The sequence below is a fragment of the Egretta garzetta genome, unplaced genomic scaffold (genome assembly GCF_000687185.1).
Source record: "Egretta garzetta isolate BGI_Z169 unplaced genomic scaffold, ASM68718v1 scaffold297, whole genome shotgun sequence".
NCBI classification, from domain to species: Eukaryota; Metazoa; Chordata; class Aves; order Pelecaniformes; family Ardeidae; genus Egretta; species Egretta garzetta.
Genome location: NW_009260410.1, coordinates 1,907,410 through 1,929,503, shown reverse-complemented (window position 1 = coordinate 1,929,503; position 22,094 = coordinate 1,907,410). Strand labels below are relative to the sequence as shown.

Sequence of the window (22,094 nt, the reverse complement as noted above, 5' to 3'; positions counted from 1 at the left end):
AAAAAAAAAAAAAAAAAAGCCGTTATAATCTTGCCTTCTGTTGAACTTCTCCAGCAGGCACTATTGGGCATCCCAGAATAGTTAAGCTATTGTCTTCACTTTCTTTTCATGCCCTTGGGGTGCCCATTTAGCAGGATGACATTTCCTCCCCTTTCAATGAGAAGCTGACTGTGAAGTCATTATTATAGGTCTTGGTGAGAGTCTACTACCCGTACCCAGTGTCTGGGTAATCTTGGGGACTTGAGAAAAGCCCGCTGTAAATGCTGGTATTACTGTTCCCCACGACACTTTTCTTTTCCCTGTGTCTGAGATCCCTTAGTCATTGCTTTCTCATGAATGATGGTAGTGCTTAGGCTTCTGTGTGGAGCTTGAGCTTGAGCTAAACAGCTAGTTAGAGACAACTAGCTGGATTTGCAGACATGCCAGCGTGACTATTTTAGTATTTGGAAAATTATTGGACACTGAGTTCTGAAGCTATTTCTCATGTATCTGTCCATGTCATATTTTTAGTCTGTCTTAAATTTTCTGTTTATTCCATTACATATGTATCTCAGCTTTTAAGAGCGTGTGTGTTAAACTTTGGATCGAGTCTTTATTCCACATGTGCTCAAATCACTGAATTAGCAGGAATTTTGCCTTGAAGAGGCTGCCGAGGTAGCATTAACATCTGCTTTCACAATCTGTTGAGATGTGTGGCTAGCCCAAGTGTGGCTGGCAGCACCCCTGTGGCTGCCTGCGCCAGCGATGTGGTTGGTTGGTGGTTCAGCCCCTGTGCAAAGGTGGCAGCTTTGTAGTCAGCCCAGGTGAATTTTGAGTAGGTAACCTTTTCTTTGTTGTCCTGTGAATTGTCACAGTGGATGTCTGATGCTTACCTCCTACGGGCCTTGCCAAGAAAGATTAGAGGGAGTTCAGCTCATTAATTTGTTGTGGTAGCAGAGGCTGTGAGGAGAACCGATACAATCTGCAAAGTGGGCAATCCTGGGATGCTCTCTGAGGATGGCCAGGATGTGGCGAGATTCACAGAAGAAATCTTTGTGTCCTAGTAATGAATACCAGTTTCCAGGGGTCATTGCTACCTGTAGTAATTACGTGCCGGTACTGTGGGTTCAAGCTTTGCGTCCCATCTCTGATCAGATGGACTAAACCTCACGTGTGCTTGAGATCTGGTTGCACCTCTGGCCCCAACACTGACTTCCTGTGTTCTCTTGCATAGTTTATGTAAACCTTCCCTGCTCTGACTGACTTCATTATAGAAAAATTACACCATCATTTGTCAACCTGTTACGTGGTATTTTGAGTGCCACTAGGGACTCACCAACTTCTTTGTTTAACATTTAAAGGTATGTTTTTCCCATCACAAATACTGTAAAGCTTTAAGATTTTGGGGGACTGGGATTCTCTCTGTATATAACTGAAATATCTAGAAGCATCCCAAAAGATCAAAATTATTATCCTTACACTATGGCACTCTTTTTGCTTTTAAAAGAACCTGCTCTGTAGATCTAATTAGTTTCTCCTGGGGAAAAAAAAAAAAATCAGGTAATCATTTAAATGGATCCTGTGGAGTTTCCAGAGCAGATAGCTTTTGGGATATAGCATTAATCACAATCTATTTGTGAGGATAGACTAAGCTGTCTGTTATTGATTTCTTAGCACTACATTCGTAGGAAGTGGCAAAGATCAGAATAAAGCTTCTCTTTTAGCAATGGTGATACTGGTGAAAATGTGAATTGGTTTTTGGGGAAATGGCTGTTAGCCACACTTAACAAGTTTAGCTCTTAGCATCATTACTAATTTTCACATCCTTTCACATAAGCCCTGCAGCTCTTTAAGGGCTTTTGATGTCTTCAGGTCAGTGATGCTTTTTGCCCTTCTCATCCTCCTTAGCAGACCCTGGAAGGCCTCCGATGCTTTAGAGGCCCTCCAGGTAACTTAATTTCAGACAAATAATAATTTATGAGCTTCACTTCCTTGTGCAGGGTTGCTATACAGCTCTTATTACTGCCCTGTTTCTTAACTTCAGCCCAACAACTTACATCCTATAGTTTTGACAAAGAGGGTGGGATGAGGCGGAGAGCATGTTTATTCATATTTTTTTAATCCCACATATTTATTTCTGTTAGTTCTTTGATTTAAACAGCAGAAGATTGAGTGGTCAAAGGTCAGGGTGGATGGGGTGGAGTTTTCCCACAACTGCTTATGGCTTAGTGATCCCACTGTTTACACATTCAGTCCCTCTGACGAGGATGATGTGTTCAACAGGAGAGCTTCTCCTATTTTGGGAGCGTGCTTAGACTGGAGCTCTGAATCCTTCCTTTAGAAAACCATTGTTTGCGATGTTAGGATGCAGTCAGGCCCAGAACTCGAATATGTCTCCTTGGTGCTAACTGATTTCAGAGCAGCTGTGTCTACACTGAAAGCTAAGCACACGCTGGAGTGGTCCCATGGTTGAGGTCTTGAGGTATTTTAGCGTAATGGCTATTATGCAGGCTCAGGAGTGGGAGATGTTGTCAGCCAGTCTGGTCACCTTGTATGGGGTGTCCGAAGAACCAAGGGAAACCAAAGTTTGAGCCACTTTGAAAGAAGCGTCTTGCCTTGGAAAGCACAAAGTTTCCCATATAGGTGGAATTTTTCTTTTGGTACATCTACATTGCATAGAAACTGGTTGTGTTTGTTTCCAATAACAGTGTTTGTTATCTCTGGTAGAGAAGGTCCTAGGGTGGAAAATCTACAAGGTAGTTGCTTGTTTTCACACTGATGTAGATTTGTTTTTTGGCAAATGTTGTCCTTTCCTTCCCTTCTTTCATTGCCACAGTAAATTCAGTGTCATCAGTTCAACAACTGAGAATAAAGAGCAGTCCTAGGCCAGTAAATATGTGGTAAGATCATTTTTGATGGACTTAGCATCTTGCAGAAAGACAGATTTTATTTTTTTTTACCTCCAAGATTCAGGGGCCCATCTCGTGCTTTGGTTAATGAAGGGGAACAAGTGCTCTTGTGTGGGTGAGTACTGTAGAGAGGGAGGGTTTTTGATAATTTGCAGTGTGAATATTTTTGGCAGGTAGCACAAAAGAGCAGGTTTGCTATTTATTCACAGAAGATGTTGGCAGCTTTTAGTTTTCCAGGTGGCTGCACTTGTTCCAGTTCATAGTCTCTCGTGAAAGGTAAAACAGAACCAGAATTTAGCCACTATAGACACTGCAGCACAGAAGTATTCTTAGCTGGATGTCTTGCCTTAGAAGAGCAACATGTAGAAATTGGAATAAGGTAGAGAATGAAAGACAGACAATAGCTAAACTAAAATTAGGAACCGAAGTCTGTAGACTCAGTTGAACTAAGCTCAGCATAAGATCAACGGGGAGGCAAAGTGAATTTAAATTGTCTTCTCCAGGATCTGAGGTGAGTGGAGCCCAGCGGAGGGAGGACACTTCTTGAAGAAAAAAACTCGCTGCTCCCCAGGGTGGTCCCTTGGACCTGGAGCTCTGTGGCCTGGCTAAAACCTGGTGTCAGGATCTGGAGATGCTTGTTCAAGCGATGTGAATGTGGCAGAACACAGGCGAGTGCCTGGTTTGCCAGGCTGAGAAGACAGCATTTGAGCTTACAGAAACACATTCTGAGTTTTTGCAACACTAAAATAAATAACTTCTTAATAATTATGGATGGAAACTGTCTCATTAAATCTAAATTAGCAGGTCTCACTTTGAAAGACTGAGTTTGTTCCTATTCTGTAGAGAACAAGAGGGGAATAGCTGACGCAGTAATAAGCTCAGTTAGCAATTGCATTTTTGCAGGAGATAGTTAGTTTCAGTTAAAATAACCCTATTAATGACAATAATACTCAAATCTTGTTCATTTTAGGCAATTAGTCTGTGTATTAGACTTGAATTCTATTCAACTGATTAAAAAGTATGGGGAAGTCCTACTCAGAGATGAAGAACAGCTGTTGTACAATTCTGATGTTCCTTACATACGACCAAGTATGAAACCTGGTAATCTAATTCCATCCAAATCCCTGAGAGGTTAAGACTGAATGTTAGAAGGCAACTTTTGTTGATTCTCCACAAGGCTAATTAGTTTTTTCTCACCTTAATAGCGGAAAAATAGCTGATAAATTCTGTGGCTTATTTTCATCAAAAAGCACAGGTATCTTGGAACTAAAAATAAATGGCTTTTATTTTTCTGCAGAAAAAAAGTAGTCACATAACAATTTCCGCCTCTCTGGCAAAAACAAAATGGCAGACCTGTAGCTAAATCAGTCATGCTGCTCTGATGAGTTTTCCAGGTCTGGCCCTGAGGAACCACTCTCTGTCAAGGAATGAATCACTGAGGATTCAAAGGTCATTAATACATCTCCATATATGAGAAAAATAATCTTAATTAATCATCAGTCTTAAATCTAAATATTGCTCCTGTAAACCTAAAAAAAAAAGAAAGAAAAGGCTCTTCTAGAACCCGCAGGGTAATCGGCTGCATTCGTTTGTATTCATTAGCGTCTATTGCTTGAAGATTTTCATGGCCATAGCTGCATATTAAAATATAGTATGTTAATGCAGGAAGAGTGTTTTAGCAGAAAACTGTAATTTAAAAAGTAGCTGAGCGAAGGCACTCGCTTCATTCACTTTCTTCCTACTTTTCAAGACCAATTCTCATAAGTACTACAATAAATGGCTGGAGTAACTCTTCTTGTCAGTGGAAGTTGCTCTATCAGTCTAATGACAAATCTTTAGCATAAGAAGTTTAGAGGTTTTGATATTGTCCCTAGCAGATCCCATACCTTTAAGTCCAGTTGTTGAGGCGCTGGGGCTTAGAAAATATTTCAGATGTTGTTGAATGAAGTGAGTGAATGACAATAAGCAATTTTGTAGAAACACTTATACTGACTGATTTCCTGAAAGTATCTATACAGAGATGCAGACAATGAGCAGAGATGTTCTTACAAGCACCAAGACTGACGCTCTGTGGCTGGGAGAGCGACATGGGGTCCTGCTCAGGCACGAACAGCGCGGGGCAGCAGAAAGACAGTGATGGGCGGATGGAGGGCACTGCTAGAGCAGGGGTTGCATTTAGGATTTGCAGGGCAGTATGACTTGAGGAAGAGTAAATGACACAGCAGATAAATGGGAGCTGCAGGGAGCCAGCTCCTGGGGTGGGGGAGGATAGTCCAGGCTGCAAAGGGTTTGGGAGTCAGGGGTTTTGGTGTCTCAAAGCAGGTCCCCTGGGGAGTTGGGAAGCTGGTCCCTGGTGCAGCTCTCATGGCTGGGCCTTAGGGCAGCGTGGTGGAGGGCTGTGTGCCTACACCCAGCAACAAAATTTTCTCACCTTGGGACCCCTCTTCTACTCGAAATCCAGACAGCAGAAGTCCCTTTGACAGCAGAAGGCAGAGAACTGGGAAAGTATTGCGGGTGGCTAGGGAAATAGGAGGGAAAGCATTAACAAGTGTTTCACTATTAATTACAGCCTTGAATGATATTTTAAAAATATTTTTGGTAGCTGTTGGATAGTTTATATACTAATGGAGGAGATGGAAATCACGCAGATAAAAAAGAATGATTAGCAGTTTATAATTATAGTGAAATGTTTTGAATTGATAATATGTGGGGAAAGATTTAAATTTAGTTGCTGCACTAAGATTACAGAAAGCTTTGCAGGCATCTGGGTTTAAATCCAGCAGCAAGTAGGTAGTTGATATTGAAAAGACAGTCACACGTGTCTGGCTCTGGCTAAGTGTCTTCTCAAGAAGAGTTAGAATATATGCCCTAGAGAAAAAGGCTTTGGATTTCTTGTCTGGTTATCCATTTTCCTACAGCATTTTGTGGTTTTGGTACACAGAAATGACCAGAATAGCTACTTTTCAAAGCAAATGGGGAGACAAGAGAGTGTGAAGTAGGTTAGGGCTGAGCAGAGGGGTATGTGGGGCTCCCACGAGAGTAGCCATTAGAGCCGTGTAGTTGTGCATGCAGCAGAGATGGGCTCCTCAGCCTAGTGAGAATGTCCTTTGGCAAAGGACACTAAAACATACAAATAAGAAAGCCCAGACTCTCCTGGGTGTGTATCTCAGGGGTCTGACTCATGACTGTTGTTTGGTTTTGTTTTAGTTTTGCTTGAGGCATCCAAGGTTGCAGAAAAGAGGCAGAATTGAGGCAGGACGCTCATCTGCGGAGCACCAAGCTGTCACGTGTGCCCCACAGGCATGCTGACCCATCCCAGGCTCTCCTCCCAGCACTGCTTTGGAGTCTTCTTCCCCTTCTCCTCCCACATAGGCTGAGACTCTTTTCTCATGCCTTTTTATCCCAAAATTTCTCCTTTATTCATGAGATCTCTTAAATCTTGGTGAGATCCACCCCACTTCTGGTTGCACAGACCTTAGCCAGGTGCTGGAGCTTCCCATGAAACCCCTCTTCCCGTATACAATTGTCTTGAAGATGTGCGTGAGACAACCAGATACCACCTCCTCACAGCTGTAGCAAGGTGCTGAGATCTGGAAGGCAGTTTAATAGCTGCAAATGTCACTCATGAAAACTTGGTATCTCTAATGCTGCAATCAATCAAGTTGCTGTATAGCTCAGTATGTTTTATAGCTCAGTAGGGAACTGAATTGTGGGAAGGGATAATATGTTGTGTTTTGAGGTTCAGAAGAACGTGAATTATCTTTACATAAACATATTTTTTCTATTATTTATGCACTTGTGGAAAGGCCAAAGAAAACTTACTCTTCTTTTTTTTTTTTTTTTTTTTTATGTAATTATTCCACAGGATCCTTCAAATCAAAAATGTGGACGAAAGAAAACAGTGTCCTTCAGCAGCATGCCATCAGAGAAAAAAATAAGCAGCGCCAGTGACTGTATCAGCTTTATGCAGGCTGGGTGTGAACTGAAGAAAGTTCGTCCAAATTCCCGGATTTATAACCGTTTTTTTACTCTGGATCCTGACCTGCAGGCTCTTCGTTGGGAGCCTTCCAAGAAGGACCTTGAGAAAGCCAAGCTTGATATTTCTGCTATAAAGGAAATCAGACTAGGGAAGAACACAGAAACGTTCAGAAATAATGGACTTGCAGACCAGATTTCTGAGGACTGTGCATTGTCAGTAATTCATGGTGAGAACTATGAGTCCCTTGACTTGGTTGCCAATTCAGCAGATGTGGCCAATATTTGGGTATCAGGATTAAGGTACTTGGTTTCTCGTAGCAAACAACCCTTGGATTTGATGGAAAGCAGCCATAATACCCCACGGTTTGCCTGGTTAAAAACTGTATTCGAAGCAGCAGACGTTGATGGTAATGGCATAATGTTAGAAGACACGTCTGTGGAGCTAATAAAGAAACTTAATCCCACCTTAAAGGAATCAAAGATTAGATTAAAATTCAAGGAAATCCAGAAGAGCAAAGAGAAACTGACAACACGAGTAACAAAAGAGGAATTTTGTGAAGCATTCAGTGAACTTTGCACAAGACCTGAAGTTTATTTCTTGCTTGTGCAGATATCTAAAAACAAAGAGTATCTAGATGCCAATGACCTCATGCTGTTTTTAGAGGCTGAGCAAGGAGTGACCCACATAACAGAAGAAATGTGTCTAGATATTATACGCAGGTATGAGCTTTCTCAAGAAGGGCGGTTGAAAGGTTTTCTTGCAATCGATGGATTTACTCAATACTTGTTGTCCCCAGAATGTGATATTTTTGACCCAGAGCACAAAAAAATTGTCCAAGATATGACACAACCTTTGTCACATTACTACATCAATGCATCCCACAATACGTACCTAATAGAAGACCAGCTCAGAGGGCCAGCTGATATCAATGGTTATGTCAGAGCTTTAAAGATGAGTTGTCGGAGTATTGAACTAGATGTCTGTGATGGTCCAGATAATGAACCCATTATTTGTAACCGTAACAACATGACATCGCCACTTGCCTTTCGAAATGTTATTGAGGTAATAAACAAATTGGCCTTCTTTGCTTCAGAATACCCCCTTATTCTCTGCTTGGGGAACCACTGCTCAGTACAACAGCAGAAGGTAGTGGTACAACACATGAAAAGGATCTTTGGAAACAAACTCTACACAGAGGCACCTTTATCCTCAGAAGTCTACCTCCCATCACCTGAGAAACTGAAAATGAAGATCATTGTGAAGGGGAAGAAGCTGCCCTGCGACCAGGATATATTAGAAGGAGAAGTCACAGATGAAGATGAAGAGGCTGAAATATCCCGGAGACTGTCAGAAGACTTCTCAAGGGAACCGAAGCTGATCTGGCTCTGCAGGGAATTGTCCGACTTGGTGTCCTTATGCAAATCTGTCCAATACAAAGACTTTGAGACATCCATGAAAGCTCAAAATTATTGGGAAATGTGCTCCTTCAGCGAGGCAGAAGCCAGTCGGATTGCAAATGAATACCCTGAAGATTTTGTCAACTACAACAAAAAGTTTCTGTCCAGGGTGTACCCGAGTGCTATGAGGATAGACTCTAGTAACTTAAATCCTCAAGATTTTTGGAATTGTGGTTGCCAGATAGTGGCAATGAACTATCAGACTCCGGGGCCCATGATGGACCTACACACTGGCTGGTTTCTACAGAACGGGGGATGCGGGTACGTTCTCAGGCCTTCGGTGATGCGTGATGAAGTGTCTTACTTCAGCGCAAATACAAAGGGCATTGTTCCGGGGGTCTCTCCCCAAGTCCTACATGTCAAAATAATCAGTGGCCAGAACTTTCCAAAGCCCAAGGGTGCATGTGCAAAAGGGGATGTCATAGACCCCTATGTCTGCATAGAAATACATGGGATTCCTGCAGACTGCACTGAACAAAGAACTAAAACTGTTCAGCAAAACAGTGATAACCCCATTTTTGATGAAAGCTTTGAGTTCCAGATCAATCTACCAGAGCTGGCCATGATCCGTTTTGTTGTTTTGGATGATGACTACATTGGGGATGAGTTCATAGGGCAGTACACCATCCCGCTGGAGTGCTTGCAGCCCGGATACAGGCACATACCGCTGCGGTCTTTTGTTGGTGATATCATGGAGCATGTTACCCTCTTTGTTCACATTGCGATAACCAACCGAAGTGGAGGTGGGAAGGCCCAAAAACGCAGCCTCTCGGTGAGGATAGGAAAGAAAGCAAGGGAGTACACTATGCTGAGGAACACCGGTCTCAAGACTATCGATGACATCTTCAAGCTGGCAGTGCATCCGCTGCGAGAGGCTACTGACATGAGAGAAAATATGCAGGTATGACACTTTTGTCATGTCCGTTGGTGTGTCCTGAGTGTGAAAGTAAAGGTCCTGGTGTGAGCTGCTGGTAGGGCAAGCTTGCTGAAGCTGGTGGAAGCTGGTGAAGCTTCAGACCCACAACTTTCGTCAGCCTTTAACTGGACATTGGAAGGCTGATAGTTACAGGTGTTAACTAACAAGCAAATGTGGGATTAGGCAGAAATGTTTTAAAAATCAATATGCTCTTCAAACTCTTTACTGGTTGTTTTTCTCTGAGAAAGCAGAACTGAGGGTACGTCTGTGTCCCCAGGCCTCAGGTCTCAAACACTTCATGTCCTCGCTGGTCCTGGAAAACGTCAGCAAGCTTTTGTTTTCCTGAGTGAGGGTTTTGCTTTTAATTTTGTTTGTCTGGGTGAGTGTAAGAAACAATCAGTGGATGTGTCGTTAAGGTCTTGTCTACACCAGAGGAGCCCAGTGGGCAAAGAGCAGCAGGTTTCCCTGAGCGCTTGTTGCCACTGTTTGCCTGAGGGCTGCAGATGTTCAACGTGGGCACTGAATGCCACTTGGATTGCAGTTTCCTCAATAGCTGTGTTGTCTCGGCTGGCTGAGCACTGGCACAGGCGCTGGTGCTGTGTCTTGGCTCAGGCAGCCTCCTGGCACCGCGTCCGCCTGCCCATGCTGTGCCGAGAGCAGCCAGAGCCCGCTATGGCTGGGCGTGTTGGGGGCCCAGGTGCACAGCACCGTCACACATCTGCCTGGCTTAGACCTTTCGTGGTCGGCAGGAGGTGAAGTGGCAGCGAGGCCAAACAAGAACCAGCCTGCCCGGTGCTCTCCTCTGTGGCGGGGGCGACTCTGCGGGTTGATTAAGGGGCAGCTCAATTCAGAGGTCCAGGCGCTGCCTAGAAACAAAACCGAGTAGCATTAAACAATGAGTTTTCTTTAATAAATAATTGCAATCAGCCATAGCTATCTCCTTGGTAAAGATACAGAAACAAGTCATTTTTTCTTTTTTGAAAACACGAGAAAAACGCATAGCACTTCATTGACCCTGCTTTTCTGGACAGAGTCTAAAGCAAATTAAATGTTGGCAGCTGGAAAAGTTTACATAATGACATAAGTTTTAAATCACTCCCAAAGGAATAGTCTAAGCATGTTTTTAAGAATGGGAAACTCTTCCCAGCCTTTCCTTTCCTGCAGGCCTTGAAAGTAACTAGTTTGAAGGGCTGACTCCACCTTCTGTCTAGGTCAGGCACTATATGTGAACTATATAAAAGAAAATACTCTGAATCTGACTCAGAAACAGCATTAATGTGCCTTCCAAGCAAAATTTCAGTACAACATCTTGTTCTGGGGAATCCTTCAGACAGACACAATCGTTGGATTTAACCACATTTATTTGATTAATAAGAAAAAGTCTTTATTAATTGGTTGGGCATTTTCTGATGACTTTTTTCATCGAGATGTGTGGGGGAACATTTACAAGATATGGGTTGTTATAATACTCTCTTACTCAAATTTTGTGCATCTTGGTTATTCAATGTACAACTCAAGAAGCTAAATGATGAGGGCATGTCAGCCATATATCCACTGGCTTGATAACTAAATAAATCCTGGCATGTTAGTTTGGTTTGACCTGTATATCCAGTATTGATTTTTTTACATGTGGCCTATGAAGGGGAACGAGTGTTTGTGTTTCTTTATGATGTGGTAATGCAAGGCTGAAAACAAAGTGGGTTTTTTTCCTGCTTGCCTTTCCCATGGGAAATACGAGGTCTGTCGAACTTGTTCTTGCTGGAGGATGATAATGACAGGAGAATGAGGCGATTACAGCGTCAAAAGCAATTGGAGTCTGAACATTTGGGAAGAGAAATAGCATTTCAGGCTGATGGTTTAATATGCTGGGGACCAGAGCTTGTCCCTGTCGGAGCTGGATTTGCAATGCAAAGTAGCTGCAGAGCTGGCAGCTGGGATACTTGGGCCTGGGGGAAAGCTGGAGCTGCCAGTAGGCTTGGGGAGCGGAGAATGGGGTTGGCTGGCAAGTCCTGTGTGTGCTGGCACCCCGGGGTCCATGGGGGGCCCAGGGACGGCGGGCAGTGGGGTAGCACTGCACCACATCAGGGGGGAGAAGCAGGCAGGCACTGATGGCAGGCAGCAGGGACCGAATGGTGAGTGGCAAGATGTGTTCAGGTCTTTCTTCTTCTTCCCCCAGAATGCCATGGTGTCTGTCAAGGAGCTGTGCGGGCTGCCTCCCATCGCGAGCCTGAAGCAGTGCATCCTGACCCTGTCCTCGCGGCTTGTGGGCAGCGACAACGCACCCTCCGTTTCCCTCTGCATGAAGGATGCGTTTCCTTACCTAGAGCCTCTGGGGACTGTGCCCGATGTGCAGAAAAAAGTCCTGGCGGCGTACGACCTGGTAAGTGCTTACCACTGCTACCTTTGCTTTCCCTCGCCTTCGTGAATGTGGCAGGCGATGCTCTCTGGCTTTCATGCACCCAAACGTTTCAGTTAAATGAATGAGGCTCTTCAAATGACTTAAGCTATGCAAAATTGTCCTTTAATCGCCAGAATTGCCACACTGAGCTTTTTGTTGTTTGTTTATTTTTAAACATGGTTGGGGCTAGCACAGGTTGGCGCTTGAGGAGGGACTTTGTTTACAAAAATAGCAGCAATTCAGCATGTGCTGGCGGCTGTTAGTTGTTGTCCTTGAGAAGTGGCAAGATTTGTGCGCTGCCCTTCACTTGCCTCCCTGCAGCAGAGGGCAAGGCCGTTAGACAGGAAGCTACAGTGTGGGAGTTCCCGGGCAAAGCTGAACCATCCCTTTCCCAACGCCTTTCAGCGACACTGTTGAGTAGTGCCCATGTCCCTCCCAAAGCAAGTCTTGGGAAGGGCATTGCAAAGTTGTAAGGCAAATTTTAAAATGCCCATTTCTTTTCAATGAGGAAGGAGAGGGCAGGATGGAATCCTTACAAAAATGTATAGAGATGAGCTAAAGTAATTCCAGGTGAACACCGCTGCTCAGCCTTGTATGACGTACGTCACTGCTGTGGGAGTGATAGAGCAACAGCTCTGTGTGACTTCCAGCAGCAGAAGTTGCTGTCATTTTGTGCCTCTCGGGCTCTTGGGCTGCCCAGTCACTTCCCTTCCTTGGTAGTTGGGCTGTAGCAACTGATAGCAAGCCGTGTAGTTTTGCAAACCCTGACTTAAATATTGCACTGTGGCAACCAGACTAAATCACAATGTGTGTTCAGTGCACAGCAGCTATTTCTGCAGCTTTGGTTTGTGAGGAATAAAAAGCTGTATAACTTTCGGGGTATTGAGTTGCTTCCAGAGACCCTGAAGTGCTGCAAAGAGTGATCGCAGCTTTGACCAGCTATTCAATGTGCCAAATGCTCACCTCCTTTCCGTCTCATTTTTTGCTCTTACAACACACTTTTCAGGGGAAAATCAGCTTGGCGGGAAGAGGGGGATGCTGATGTTGACTGAAGGAGAAATACTAAAAATACTCTGAAATGATTCTTGGGTTCCCTCCAGAATAGTTTATATTACTTGAAGGTGATTAAGTTCTGGTAATAAAATACCAGCTGTAACAATACCAGAATGAGGATTTGTAAATCCAGTTGATTGCCATATTTTAGATTGGACTTTTTTTGGCTAGATTTGTTACGTGGTGTGATGTCTGTCTGAAAGAGCAAATACCACATAAATAAGAGATTTTTCTGTCTTTGGAGGCCTGCTTAATGGAGTTTTACCAAAATGAATGTGTCACCTCTTATCTTTGTAATTATATACTGAAGAGTACACATGGGACGTTTCAAGGCCTCCTTGTGCTTGGGAAACAGTTTTTCAATTTAAATAGGTGAAAGGCCTCTTTTGGATGCAGACAAAAACACTTGTATAACTGTTTTAAAAAATGTTTGCTCTCACATTTGTCTCTGATGGAGGAAGATGTACGTCCAATGTCAAGAGACGGTGCAAGGAGTTTAAAATCAGAGGGCTGAGAAGGAGAGGGGAATTCTTCTGTGCCTATGTAAGGGTTGATTTGAGATGCAATTCTGGATAACGAGAACATGATACTTTAAATTATTTTTACCCACTTTGTCTGGCTGGGACTGCCTCTTACTTTGCTAAAACTATTTGCTTCTGAAAAAGCAAAAGCCAGATTTAATAAATGTTTTTGCTACATTTTGGATATTTGCCTTTTGAGGCAACGCCAGCAGCAGAATACTGAAACCTATTTAGCCTTTTTCTGTGTTTAAAAAAAATTAACTGTCTCTACCAATCTTGATATTTGAAAATACAGCGTGGGGAGTGGTTTGCAGTTTTAATGTTGAGAAAGGGTTCTTCCTTGCTATGGTGTTTATCGTGACTTGGTATAATCCAGGGCGTATTTCTTTTTAATAAGTTTTTCTTTTGTTGGATTTTTTTTTTGGTTTGGTTTGGTTTTGTGCAAATGAGAGCACAAGGATATGTTGGTTGAAAACAATATGAAATATTTTCGCTTCTTATTTATTTATTTCCATGCAAGATATACTACAGTTCAGGCTTTAAGTTGTTGATAAATATGACCTCAAGGAACTGGATCCACAAGTGCTCGCTGCATGTCTTTAGTTCCCCAGAAACTTCTCTTCACCTCCGAGCACTTTTTGGGTCAACAGGCCTGAGAGCAGTTTTAAATGTCGGCCTCTCTCTTGTATGAATGGGCTGTACTTCTTAATTCCTTTTACAGCAGAATGGAAAAAAGTTTGCCCCTAAATATCATAGTGGCAGGCTGTGATTGTAGGTCTGCCTCATTCGCTGGGCTCCACAGCACAGGTACCATGGTTCCTCACCACCTCTGAAAACACCACGTTTCATGTTCTTTAAAAAGTCTGCTTTGAAAATAATCTCTGATAAGAACAATCCTATTGAATTTTTTTCCCCCTACTGGAAAAAAAAACTCTGTTTTTTTTGTTTTGGTTTTTTTTTTTCCCCCTCCCAAGGAAAGTATAAACTCTGCCTGCGTGTTTAATGGGGCATAGGCAGCACTGACAGTCCAGGCAAATGGAGGTGCAAATGCTCGGAGACCTGCCACAATGATCTGGAAAACAATTAACTGTCTGTTCCCTCCTGCTCAGCCTTTGTCAGCAGGCGACATAGACAAAGACCAGTTTGTGCAGTTTGTTTGTTTTTTTCCTGGACAATTAATTTTACCATTGTGTTCCGCATTAAATATTTCCTTTCGAGAGAGGCCTTATTAGAGTAAACTTTAATATGCTTTATTTAAGGAGTGATTTTTCAAGGCTCTATTTATTTTTTTTTTATGGTTGCATCGCAGTGGTTTAGTGGAACTCAACTGCTGCCGTGTCTTGTGGAGGAAGAGGCTTCATACTGGGTTGTATGGGAGTTTCTGCAGAGGGGAGCAGGGAATGGGATTTGCTGAAAATGAGAAAATGAGGTGGGCTGCTGACAATACACAGAAAACATTTTTGAAAAGTATGTCGACTACCAGAAATACAGTTTAGAATGGTTTATTTCAACTTGCAACTTTGGTTGTTACTGTACATGGAGTATGATGAATGGATACCGGTAACGTTGTCATTGATTCCTGCACATACATGCTGGGATAGCGTAGTGTGTCACTTACAGAGCTGTTCTTCAGACCTTTCCTTTCCCATGAAGGAGAATTCTCCCTCTCCCCCTCCACCTCTATCATCCCCATTGTCGGTGGCCGGGCATGGGAAGATGCTCGCTCAGGTGGGCAGCACGTGCAATGCGTGTTATAACCTGTCAAAACTGATGCCGGTGTTCATTGATCACACCTAAAAAAAGGAGATAATCAATGTGAAGAGAAGGGATAGGGCCCAGCTGGACCTGACAGATGGTTGGATTATTCACTGCAAACAGTTACCCTGTGAAGTTAGGATTTTTTTTTTTTTTGGTTGAGAATTGTTCGGAAACAGGTTGTGGTTTCTCTGTCTGCACGATATATTCATGGGCTGGTGCATGCATGCATGGACTCAGGAACACTGGTGCACTTTGCTTTTTGGTTACTGGTTCAGCATCATTTTTCCTTCAAGATCAAATGATTGAATCATTTGCAAATCAAAAGCAATAAACAAGTGATTATAAATGTTCTTGGGTTTACCCCATCTCCTGGCTCATCTGCATACAGAAATTTTTCTAGAAAAAAAAAAAGAAGGTCCCCAAGTATCTTTACATGTTTGAATCATAAACAACAAAAAGTGTGAAAAAGGTTGAACAGAGAAGCTATTTGTTATACAAACTCATGTTGACATTAACGTTTTTTCTGTGTATTCAAGCCACTTAACTGGAACTGATCTTGTTATTTTGGAGCAGACAGGTAGGGAAGGACAGTGTGTCTGTGGGTGCTGTTGAGAGAGGGCAAGTTAGTTAAGAGTGGCTTGGCCAACATGGAGATGGAGTGGGGATTTTTGAGAAGAGAAGTAACATCTGTGATGCTGCTGGGGAACAAGTAGATGTATTTAATGGCAGTGGTTTTGTTGACACAGGTCTTGGTCCATGCACGCTAGCAGAAGTCTGCTGAGGTGTGTGGGCGTGTGGAGAGGAACTGCTCTTTGCTGTTTTTTCATATTCAGTCTTTTTTGGTTTCTATGTCTTGATGCAGGCATGACAGCTCTTTATTCCCCAGGAGAAAGTCCATTTTCCCAGTTTATGTCAATGCAAAATGACTAAATAGATTTTTGTGAGCTTTCCCGCTGAAATTCATATTTCAGCTGGGACAGAGTCATCCCCAAGGGAACGTTTTTCACCACTCTCTGAGCAGCTGAAGACAAGGGATAGTGCAGAGCAGAGCATCCATTGCCAAGGAAGTGTCATAATGCACTGACGTCAAACACAGTCTGGTACATGGACATTGTCTTGAATTTGTATCTGTTTCAAAGAGTTTTCCATCCAAAATTGGACATAGACTGAGAAAGCAATTATACTTTTTCTTTCTCCACTTCTTATAATTCTCTCTCTTTTACCCACCACTCTCGCAGTTTCTCTCTCTGTTAGCTATGTCCCTTACTCCCTTCTAAAATAGGACCTGAAAACTGTCAGATCACAACTTTTCTTACAGAATGAACTTCCAGTTGGGTACTTAAGTTAACTCTGTTTTAGCCTAAGCATATTGAAAGCTGACCCCTTCCCCTGTTAATCCACGGCTCCTTTTTTATAGAGGACCAGTCTTCACGCACAAGGTCACATCCCACAGCATGCTGACTCTGTATTTCCCCAGAAATATTTGTAAGCAAAACCACAAAATTGGAATTTAAGGTGAATTTTATTCGTGCTACTGCAGTTTCTGTCAGCAACATATTTCAGATGTTGCCAGCTGATGTAACCATCCTCGATAACCGTTCCTCTTACTGGGCTGTTGCAGGAAAAGGCCCAGATACAGAAACCTGGCTTGGAGCATTTTGGAACAGAGACAGGGCAGACTGGTGGCCAGTGTTCCTTCCCACGTCCCAGCACCACGTGCACATCCTCCCTTTTTACAAGGCTTGCTGGCACACAATTAATTGCCTGGCTGTTTCTTGTCCCAAATGTCTGCAAGAAATGTTCAATGTTAAAGAGGGAATCCTGTTCAAATTTTCATGAGCTCAATTTGCACTTCAAATTGCTTGTATTTTTGTAGCCTTTTTTATTTTTGTTTAGTGGTGGGTTTGGTGGTTTGTTTGGTTTTTTTTGTGGTTGGTCGGTTTGGTTTGTTGGTACTTTGGGGGTTTTGGGGTGTGTGTGTTTGGTTTTTTGTCTGTTTGGGGTTTTTTGGGGATTTTGTTTTGGTTTTGGTTTTTTTAGCAATTGACAGGATATACTCCTTACCCAAGCAAAACTTTTCTTTGGTAATGAAAGGCATAGGAGACTGGGACAAGGGCCATGAGGAGACACCTGAGAGAAACCTTCTTTTTAGTTTGATGTTCAGGCAGTCAGTTTCTGTTCTAAACTCTGGAATATTTATGAGAGGATTCTTTGAACTGTCCCTTTTGTATCATTTATCTTCCCAGCAGGAGCAGTGCTTTAATTTGCCACCAGGAGTTTTTCCTGTGGGTTTTTTTTTTTTTTTGTGAGGCTCCGCTGTGTTAATTTCCTCTCCCCTTTTCAGTTTCTAGAATAGTTTGTAATGAAAACAAGAAATGGGTCTGTAGCACAGGAGTTCATTAAAGTAAAAAGAAATAACATTTTTTGTTCAGTTTGTACTGATCCAGTGATTAAACTGCCTTTAGTATAGACAAGAAATAAGCCTGTTAATTTCTCGTGGGTAAAAATATGATGCCCTTGGTGTTAAGATATTTTTAATTTCACTTAAAATTTTTTGTATTTGTAATTAATGCTTAACAAAAGTGACAAAGCAAAGCATCGCTCTTTCCGTGAAGCAGTGGGATTTTAAATTTGATATGGCACGCTGTATTTAAGTGAGACAGGTCAGGTATATTTTAAGCCCGTGGTCTGTTCCACTTTTGCAGTCTCATACCAGAGAAGAGAGAGCCCCCGGGTTTGTGCCAGCTCTTTCTTCCCATGCTTTTGTGAGGAACTAGCATGATCGTAACAGGGTGCTTCAGGTGGATTGAGACAAATCGAGTTTAGGCTGCTTGCTTTTCAGCATTTTGTAGGAATATTTAAATTAAATGAGCTATTTTGCAGGGAAAAACCCCTAACCTATGCAGATGAGGCTTTGCATTCCTCATTCCCATTAGTTTATTAAACGTGACATGCACTTCTGGGACTGGTGCCATGCGCATCTTTTGTCAGTCTGAACAACCCCTCATTCACCTCATGTTGTGAGAGCATTTCTGGTGCTGCAGCCTCTCCAGGAGGGTTAGCACCTCCAGGACTCACAAAAACATCTCTGTGTCCTTGCTCCCATGGAAACATGGCAGGGGTCCCCGATGGGAGGAGCGGGGCGTCCTTTGTTCCCACAGAGCTCTGCACCACCGCAGCTGCCGAGCAAGCGCAGAAGAGACCCCGCGCCCTCCCCACGGCTCTCGGCCCTCGGGATGCAGAGCCCAATACTGAAATTAGCAGGATCCCAAAGGGTGTTAAGGCGTGGAGTAGTTTCTCCCATGCAGCCTTCTTCCTTTCTGCTTACTCTAGTAGGTATACACTGTTGGTCAGCAAGGTAGCTGAAGTCCCTATACCAGAATCAGGTTTTGTGTAGTTTTACTCCTATTTTTGTCTGTTTTTTTCCCCCGGTAGTTATGTTAAACACATCACTCAGTGAAGTTTATCATCTTCTTTCTGATGTGGGAAATGCAAGTTGTCCCTGCCAGCTTCAGCAGCTGCTAAAAGTTACCTCACTGACTCCAACTGGACCCGGATACCAGCATCCATCCTCTAAAGGTTGCTTTTTAGTATATGTTGCTTGGAGGTTAATCCCTTGCAGCTCAGTGTTCAGGAGTTAACACTGGTGGAGCATGAGTTTCCTAAGGGAGCGGGACACCTCTCGCTTTTTGAGAGGCACTCACGGAAGCAAGCTCCCATCTGGGAGCTGACGTGAAAGAGCAGCCTGATGGGCTGCAGGCAGATGGCTGGGACTTAGACAGCTGCCCAAGCGTGCTGCTCGGCATGGGTCTGAGCAGAGTAAAGGTGCATGGAAACGCATGCTGCAAACATCAGCAAGCTCACTCTTCACGTTTGAGACAGATTGGTGGATATTGAAACATTACTGGCAAAACTGGGCTTGAAAATCACGGGCTATCGTGTGATTTATGAGGTTACCTTCCCAGCAGAAAATCTCACAGCCCCCCACGTTGTGTTTAGGGCTTCTGGTTCTTGTCTTGGCACCGCAAGAAGTGGGTGACATCCTCAAGCGGGATTTCGGATGTGATGCTGGTTGGAAAAGCAGGGGACCATTCAGACTGGGAGACCGTGGACTCATTTCAGAGCCAGTGCCGAAAGGAAAAAAGGGTATCTAGATGTCATGACACCGGACTGTGAGTGGGAGCTGTTGAGAAGCAGAGCCGCGGTAGCAAAGTCTCCCAGGGGCTGACAGACGGGACCAAGCAGAGGTGTCTATGGCCAACATGCTGCATCCCTGGCCAGCATCCTCTGCTTGCGGCCGGGAACCCTGCCAGAACTGCTGCCTGCTGTGCTGTGTCCAGAGTGAAAGGATGTGAGGGGCACCAGTTTCTAGCTGAGGCTCTCACCTGCTTTTACCTGCATTAGATTGAATACTGACAAATTATTAATATTAATTCTAGTAAACATTTACCAGTAACTTAGCTTTTTAGGTGACCTTTACAATGTTTACTTAGTAAATATCCCCCAATGTGCTACCCTGTGTGTAAGTGAAAACATATGATAGGGGAAAATTTAAAAATAAAAATAAATAAGTGGGTTTTCAGATTAGTTTGGCTATTTTTTTGAGGGTTCTATCAGTTCTGTTGCCAGGATTTGCACAGAATCCTTTCAAAAGCATCTATTATGATGTACTTTAACAAAAACCCAACCAACCAACCAAAAAGCCATACCAAGCCAAACAAAAAAACCCCACACCCTACGCTAAAAGTTTGTTCCTGGATAAAAGTTTCTTGCCTCTTGCACCCTTATCTGTACGAATCAGTCTCTGATTCTACAAAGTAAACACCCAGGCTTTGCCCTTGCACTAGCCCTTTGTTATGATCTTCTACTGCAGCGTTAGGAAGCAGGATCTCGTCCCGGCCAAAACTGCACACGGAGTTGTTGGGAGCAGAGCCTGGCCTGTTACGTAGTGATACCCGAGTCCTGCACGCTGTGTTATCACAGGTGGCGAAGGCACCATAGGCTGGCCAAAATCATATATCATAGTTGGCCCAGGGTGTATTATTTCTACCTAGTGCATTCTTTCCTAGAGGAACCTGTGGGGGGGGGATGCCAGGTGGTGCACTAAGGGCATCCCCTAACGCCAGTCACTGAGCTGAGGAACTCTGAGTCCACTCTCAGGATCTGTCATGGGACAAAAGCTACTTATTTTTGTCAAGATTACTGCCGAGCAGGAAGACAGGAACAGGTTAAATTCTGCTATATGATCTGTTTTTAATTGTTTGTTCTTGCTGAGCTGAGAGCAGTGAGACTTTGATGTCAGCATCAAAGGAGCGGAGGGTGGCTCTACCTACTCTGCAGTAGGGGAAAATTGACATCCTATTGCCACTTTCCTCTTAAAAAATGAATGTAATACCTTTATGTCTGAGAATCCTGAAGCAGGCCTGCCAGAAACTCCTGGGAGTGGGTCCAGTAGTTGGACGAAGATGTGGTCAAACTTAGATTACCAAATTCCCTGATTCTCAAGCTTGCTTTTTTTGTGCATGGTAGGATAATTTCCTGTGGCCATATATATAGAGAGGGGGTGGGGGAGATGTGTGTGTGTGTGTGTGTGTATACAAATATATATACACACACACACACACGAAATGCCCACAAGTCAAGTTCTGCTTTAGAGATCTGAGCACAGGAGAGTCGTACGCTTTGGATATACTGTCCCAGCTTAGATGCATTGACCTCACTGGGCAAAACCTTGCTGCTGGGTAGGAAGTACGGGCACGAGGGCCAAGCCCAAGGTGATGGGTGCACAGGGCGCCGCAGCCGAGGAGATGCTGGCAGCGCCTGGCTGGACTGGGCAGTGTGGGCACTGGCTCACAGGCCCTGTGTCTGCACGTGCAAGAGATGCACATTTGGCCTCTGGCTGCCTCTGTAGTGACTTGGAGGTTTTTTCAGGATTCTTTTCACTCTCCTCACTGCTCAGACCAACTTCACCATTTGTAGTTGGCGGCCGAACAGCTCCTTCAGCACAAAATGACTGTGCTGTGGTACAGAAAAGCCAGAGGGTGGGTAGAAATAGTAATTTATTTCTAGATGACAAGCAAGAATATCAAAGAGAAAAAAATCAACATGATGCATGAACAAGCAAGCAATAAGAATGAAAGGCAAAGGATACTATTGAAAGTAATTTCAATCTCAGGCATATCCACTGGGCAGGTTCTGTTAAAAAACAATTTTGCATTCTGTAGATGTATCAGGCTTTTTTCTCTCTGCCCATGAAGCTGGTAATGGATTTTGGTTTTTTCATGTTCTTGTTTATGTCAAAGGCATAGGCATTTTTATTAAATGCAGCCTGTCTTAATAGGTTTAATTAGAAATGAATACGTCACGAAGAGCAAAATTTGGATCTGAATTTCTCCAGAATTTGGAAGTTCAGGTGTGACAAGTGGAAGCATTTCTCCTCCCTTGTATCTAATTAAAACAGTAAGACATGCTAATTTGCAAGTGTTAATTTAATACTGTTATACTGCCTTCCACTAAAATCATCAAAACGTACCGGTTGTGTTTTCATATTTAGTGTGTTTGAAAGTAGGAAGGCTTTTAGCAGTTGTGGCATTTTGGCAAAGCTTTCAGATGGCGGCTTCTGTAATTTCAGGCTGTAACATTGGGCAGTGTTCAGTTTGCTTCATTTCTAATTGGCACTGCTCTCATGCTGCTTGGGTTTGATTGGGGTTTGCGGTGTACGTCCCTGGAGAGTGAGGTTATTCTCAGGCATAGTTTGTTATACAGCATGTTCTTGCCTCGTGTAACAGATGTATGTGCAACCTTTTGCAATTTTGCAGAATATAGCATTGGAACAATTTGCTTGTTTGCCTGGGCTTCTGAAGGGTTTGGGAAGGTTTCTTACCATCAAAGGAGAATGGCATCTGCAAGAAGGGAGGCTCAGGAAACTTGTCACGTAATGGGCGCTTCATCTGTTTGCTGTTAATGGGCTCCTCTAGGAAGATGTATCAGTGTGGCTATCCCTTGAAACTTGTGAGTAGGCTTCTTGCAACTGTCTGCCTCCTTTGGTTTTGTGTTTTGTTTTGTTTTGTTTTTTCTTTTAATCTTCAACAGAAATGTTGAGGATAGGATGGCGTTTGGATCTG

The 22,094-nt window shown here is 43.4% G+C and overlaps 1 protein-coding gene across 1 annotated transcript in view; it reads left to right on the top strand.

Annotated features, from left to right (window-relative positions):
• The first annotated feature begins 6,789 nt into the window (after positions 1-6,789).
• The window catches only part of PLCL1 (phospholipase C like 1 (inactive)), a 43,099-nt gene continuing 27,794 nt past the window's right edge, over positions 6,790-22,094 (top strand). Inside the window, exons 1-2 of the mRNA XM_009643573.2 lie at positions 6,790-9,225; positions 11,417-11,620. Of these exons, the coding sequence (XP_009641868.1) occupies positions 6,805-9,225; positions 11,417-11,620 (2,625 nt within the window). The 5' untranslated portion in view covers positions 6,790-6,804. The remainder of the gene's footprint in view (positions 9,226-11,416; positions 11,621-22,094) is intronic.